This window comes from Mustela erminea, chromosome 12 (assembly GCF_009829155.1).
Source record: "Mustela erminea isolate mMusErm1 chromosome 12, mMusErm1.Pri, whole genome shotgun sequence".
In the NCBI taxonomy this organism is placed as follows: Eukaryota; Metazoa; Chordata; class Mammalia; order Carnivora; family Mustelidae; genus Mustela; species Mustela erminea.
The window spans coordinates 4,647,610-4,653,000 of NC_045625.1; the positions used below are offsets into that span (position 1 = coordinate 4,647,610).

Here is a 5,391-nt window from a genome sequence, read left to right on the forward strand (position 1 = left end):
ATGACCTGAGCCGAAGGCAGAGGCTTTAACACACTGAGCCACCCCGGCGCCCCTCAATGCCTTTTCTTGCTCTCTTCCCTGAAGAGGTTTCCAAGCCCTGCTGGTCGCTGCCACATGACCCTTCAGTATTCTGAGGTGGATTGTGGGCGCGGTGGTAGCCGTCCTCTTCCTGGTCAGTGACACAGGGCCCCTCACTGTGTGGCCGTTGGTCCTCTAGCCTTGTGGAGTTGACAGAAGAGATCTTGAAGCTGCTGATGGAGCTGGTCTTCCGCTTGGTGTGCAGCGGGGAGCTCAGCCTGGCCCGCGTGCTCCGGAAGAACATTCTGGACAAGGTGGACCAGAAGAAGCTGCTCAGGTGTGCCAACTCCGACCAGCCCCTGGCAGCCCGGGGCGTAGCCGCCAGGTGAGCCGCCAGCTGTCCTCTTCCGGCAGGCGTGATGCCTGGTAGCCACCTCCCAGCCCTAGAGCCCCACGTCCTGGTTCTGCCCAGACCCTGTGACAGGAGGTTTTCTGGACAGCCCCATGGCTTCCCCAGGGGCTGGGCTTCTTCTTCAGGGGGTCATGATGGGTGATTTTTAAAATTCCCCTTTTTAACCAGGAAGCGGGGGTGGCACTTACTGGGACAGGAGACAGGTGCATGCATTTCTGCTGTGGTCGGCTCTTGTCTTCCCGGCACTGATGGGCAGCTGTGCGTTCCCAACCGCCCCTACCCCCGCCCGCCCTCTGGGCCCTGCTGAACCTTCCTATGAACCTCCACGACCTACTCCGTTGCCGGTGGCCTGGCCAGCAAGCATTTCAGCCTTCATCCCTGTGACACCGTCTGTCCCCGCTGGGCCCCGGCTGTGGAGTCCGGCCGAGTTCTCATGCAGCACAGCTGTCTGTGCTAAGCCATGGGACCCACCCAGCAGAGGTGCCATGGTCCCCAGCAAGAGTGCGATCTGGTGCTGCCCTGCCGCCGGCCGGCTGGGGGCCAGGCTTGGGGCGGCTGCTGGCTCTGGCTGCCCAGCCGTGAGGCCGCAGGACGGCGCCCAGCCGGCTCCCGTCATCCCCGTCCCCACTGCTCATCTCGGGTCTCTGTCTTCTAGGCCAGGGACTTTGCATGACTTTCACAGCCATGAAATAGCCGAGCAGCTGACCCTGCTGGATGCTGAGCTCTTTTATAAAATAGAGGTATGCAGTGAAGGGTGGGGGGGCTGGGGGCTGCGGAGAAGGCTGTCCCCTGCCCCGGGATGAGCAGCTGCTGCTGGTCCCTCAGCAGGAGAAACTCGCCAGGAAGCCAGAGGGCTCTAGTTCCATCCAGTCTACTTCCTTTTCCAGATTCCTGAGGTTTTGCTTTGGGCAAAAGAGCAGAATGAGGAGAAGAGCCCAAACTTGACCCAGTTCACGGAGCACTTCAACAACATGTCCTACTGGTAAGAAGGGGCGGCTGTGCGAAGCCCCGGTTCTCTCTGGCCACGCGTCTGGCCGGGTCCCCGTGCTCTCCCTCCCACGGGAGGAGGTGCCCTATTCTTCCCAGCTCCTTCCGAGGCCCTGGGCATTACTTGGGAACTGCAGGCAGCAGAGAGCCCACTGGCTGAGGGGGCGGCTGCAAGGAGTGCCAGGATCGATTGGTAATGTCTGCTGTAGGCGGCGGCAGGGACGGGGTGTCTGCGGTGCCATTCTGCGCTCGTCACTGCCCAGCTCCCCCACTGCCAGGCAGCCTCAGGGCCGAGCCTCACAGACTGCTGCCTGAAGAGAACAGCAAAGGCGTGCGTTCTAGTAATACTTTAATTAGGCCTGAATTCTTAAAGCAAAATGAAGCCAAAGATGTGCTTATACTACAACATGTAACAGAATGGTTAGCTTTTCAAGACGTGACCTGAAGGTGCCCCCAGAGCGGGGGTAGCCACACAGCCAGCAGTGCGCCCACTGCCGGAACATCTATGAGTTGTTAAACGTGGCGAGGACTGCTTGTTGGAGGGGACCTGGGTCATGTCCCACTTTGCCAGCTTTGTTCCGCTCCCCAGCAACATGAGCTGAGCCGTAGCAAGCCGCCCTGGGAGGCGGTGGTGTGTAGGCAGGCGGATGCTGCACAGAGCCCTGAGCCCCGCCTCTGCCATAGCCCTCAGGGGCTTCCCAGGAGGCGGCGCAGCGCCCCCCAGAGCCACAGTCCTCAGGGTGTGCACTGGGTCCAAAGACACAGCAGAGGCGGCGCTTGCTCCAGGTGCCCTGGCAGTGGCCCCCCGTGAATCCACAGGGTCTCCAGGCCACGGTGAAGTCCTCGTGCGAGGCTGGGCTTGTGGTGGCTGCCGAGGTTCTCAAGGTACCCTCCTAACGCCATGCTCCCTCGTCTCCTAAGGGAGTCCCAAGGCCATAGGAGGAGCATTTCCAGACCCAAGAGTGCTGGGGTCAGCGCTCATCAGGAAAGTCTACTTGGGTGCTCCAAAGTGTCCATCAGCACACGTGGCCCAAGGTCCTTGTCACACTGTGTGTGACCTCTCGGCCTGTCCTGGGATGCTGTGGGAGCACAGATGGGGGGCTATGCTTGGGTGTCTCGGAAGACCCGGGCATGTGGTGCGGGTGTCTCTCCCTCTCCTCCAGGACAACCTAGGGGTCTAAAAGACCAGTCAGCTCAGCCAGCTCTTCTGCCCTTTGGTCTTACAGGGTCCGGTCAATAATCATGTTACAAGAAAAAGCCCAGGACCGGGAGCGGCTGCTGTTGAAGTTCATCAAGATCATGAAGGTAGCAGCGGCTGCCATCCCCGGAGTTGGCTCCTTCGAGCCCCGCCCAGGAGTCCTGGGCCTGCCTCATGGCCGCCTCTCCCTCTCTCTGCAGCACTTACGGAAGCTGAACAACTTTAACTCCTACCTGGCCATCCTCTCAGCACTGGACTCGGCTCCCATCCGCAGGCTGGAGTGGCAGAAGCAGACCTCGGAGGTGAGTGGCTGGGAGGGAGGCAGGCCGGCCCCTGGGGACCAGCCATGGGGGAAGGCACTCAGGTGTCCGCTTGGCCGCCAGCCACCCCCCCGCCCCTTGGCTTGCTGTGGCTTATGTCTGACCTTTGGGTCCAGAGGGGCTGCGTGGTTGGTGCTGGGGTTGTCCCCGCACAGGGTCCTGCTGCCTGGCTGCGGGCCCGTACCTGGGTCCCCGCTTCACTGCTTGCTTCCTTCTGGAGGGGCTGCTCCGGGCTGGCGGCAGCACTCGTGCTCAGGGACATACTGTAAACAGGCCAGACCTATTGATTTCTTTAGGGTAATTGCCAAAAGGGCAAGGACGGGGTGGTGTGGCCCGTTCGGGCATCAGGGAGGTCCCTGAGGAAGGGTCAGTCATACCAAGACCGAAACAGGGAGAGTTTTCTGAGAGGGAAGGGAAGCCCCGGGCAGAGGGACAGAAGCGTGTAGAGACTGGCATGCGCAAGCAGCAGGACAGAGGCCGGCCCATGTCACTGGGGAGGGGACCTGCTCTGGACCATGAGGGCCTTGGGGAGGCCCAGTGAGGACCTCGATCCTTGTGTGGGGAGGCTCCGTGGGAAGAAAGGCACAGCCCATGGGGGCTGGATGTCAGCTGGGCCACCCAGGTGTTCCCTCAAGGGGTGACATTAAGGGACAGTTGTAAGTCTGTGGTTTGGAGAAGTGTGGGACCTTCACCGTGGCTGCCACAGAAACAGCCAGGAGGTCCTGAAGAGGTGACGCGTCAGGGTGCTAGGTAGCTAACAGGTGAAGAGGCGAGCGGGGTGGGCCAGAAGCGCCCGCTGTGTGCGGGGGGCGCTCAGGTCACCTGCTAAGCCTCGGCAGCTCTGTCTTGAGTGCAGCAAGGAGCCAAGGCCGGCTCGGAGCCGGGGATGGCACCGTTCCCCGTGTGCTCGAGAATTCCCCTCGGGTTACAGTGTGGGGCGGCCCCCAGCAGGAGGCCCGGCGCCAGGCCCCGTACACGCCACGGGCAGTGGGGGCTTGGAGCCAGGGTTCTGCAGCGGGTACACACGGGCCTGGGAGCCCGTTCCCACAGTAGGCCCGGTCTCCCTGCAGCCGAGGCAGGCCCCAGGGTCTCACACACGGTCCCTCCCCCCCAGGGCCTGGCGGAGTACTGCACACTGATCGACAGCTCGTCCTCCTTCCGCGCCTACCGGGCTGCCCTCTCCGAGGTGGAGCCCCCGTGCATCCCCTACCTGTGAGTAGAGCCCCTGCAGCTTTGCCCTGCTGGCTGCTCCCCGGGGAGGGGGGGAAACATACCGGTAGAGAGAGAAACCCTCCCTTCAGGGTTTCCAGCTCAGACGTTGGACTTCTGTCTTAAACTGTAACACGGAGGTGTTTTGAACAGAAAGGAAGGGTCCAGTCTCCCGTCTCCCAGCCCACTGCTGCTTCCTTCCCACGCCTGCCGGGAACAGGACTTCTCTTCCCCCGCCCACCACCAAGGGTCCTCAGCCTGGGCTGCACCTTACAGTAGCCGGAGGGCTTTATAGTCAGTCACCCAGGAGCCCCGAGAGCGTTTCCCCATGGTGAGCCAAGGCATGGAGGAAACAGGGGGAAACAGCCCTCGTCACATAAGCTGAAGGCAATAGTGGAAAAAGTCAAAGCTAGACCAGTTTGTCGCCAGAGCCCTTACTAAGCGGGTAGACGCGGGGAACCTCTATGAGGGAGCAGAAGACTCCGCAATGGCCCCGGGCGGGGCTGCTACCATGCTCTCCCCGGGGGGTGGCGGCTGGGCTCCCGGCCGTGTGTCACCTGGGCCCCATCACTCACCTTACGGCTTCACGTTCTTTCGGTGAGAAGCACCTGTTAACACAGAGACTCTCCATGCCTCCATCCTCCTCAGCTTTGGGTTTGCTATATTTTTTCCTGTTCATGTATTAATTTTACGAGGCTCCTCCCACACCCGAGCTGGCTTTCCCAGGGACCCAGAGTTTCTGGGTCAGGAGTTCACGCAGGAAGAAACCAACACAGGCCAGACGTGCTCTCCGGAGCAGTGACCGGGCCTCTCCGTCCTCCCAGGGGGCTTATCCTGCAGGACCTCACCTTTGTTCACTTGGGCAACCCAGACTATATTGACGGGAAGGTGAATTTTTCCAAACGGTGGCAGCAGTTCAACATTCTGGACAGCATGCGGTGCTTCCAGCAGGCGTGAGTACCGGGGCGCTCGCGCCGGGCCCCCCAAGGCGCGAGGGGGACGGGGATGAAGGAACACCAGGGTCTGCACCGAGGTGGTGGCCCGCCGCACCCAGGGAGACTGCAGCACGGGGGCCCGAGGAATGGGGGGGTCCCCAGGGCAGCGTGCAGAAGGGCAAGCGGGCTCCTGCCACCAGCCCTCCCTCCGCCTGTGGGGTGCTCGGGTGCCGGGACCATGCGCACGGCCCCTCCGGGAGGCCATGCTGGCCTGCTGGCCCCACGCCGGTCCTGACTGGAGGCCCCCCACAG

The 5,391-nt window shown here is 62.1% G+C and overlaps 1 protein-coding gene across 22 annotated transcripts in view; it reads left to right on the forward strand.

The window, feature by feature from the left end:
- The window catches only part of RAPGEF1 (Rap guanine nucleotide exchange factor 1), a 134,754-nt gene that overhangs the window by 127,228 nt on the left and 2,135 nt on the right, over positions 1-5,391 (forward strand). For all 22 annotated transcript variants that reach the window (XM_032307913.1, XM_032307915.1, XM_032307923.1 and 19 more), the window contains 7 exons: positions 218-403; positions 1,086-1,170; positions 1,318-1,412; positions 2,644-2,722; positions 2,816-2,917; positions 4,050-4,147; positions 4,969-5,097. In XM_032307913.1, the coding sequence (XP_032163804.1) occupies positions 218-403; positions 1,086-1,170; positions 1,318-1,412; positions 2,644-2,722; positions 2,816-2,917; positions 4,050-4,147; positions 4,969-5,097 (774 nt within the window). The remainder of the gene's footprint in view (positions 1-217; positions 404-1,085; positions 1,171-1,317; positions 1,413-2,643; positions 2,723-2,815; positions 2,918-4,049; positions 4,148-4,968; positions 5,098-5,391) is intronic.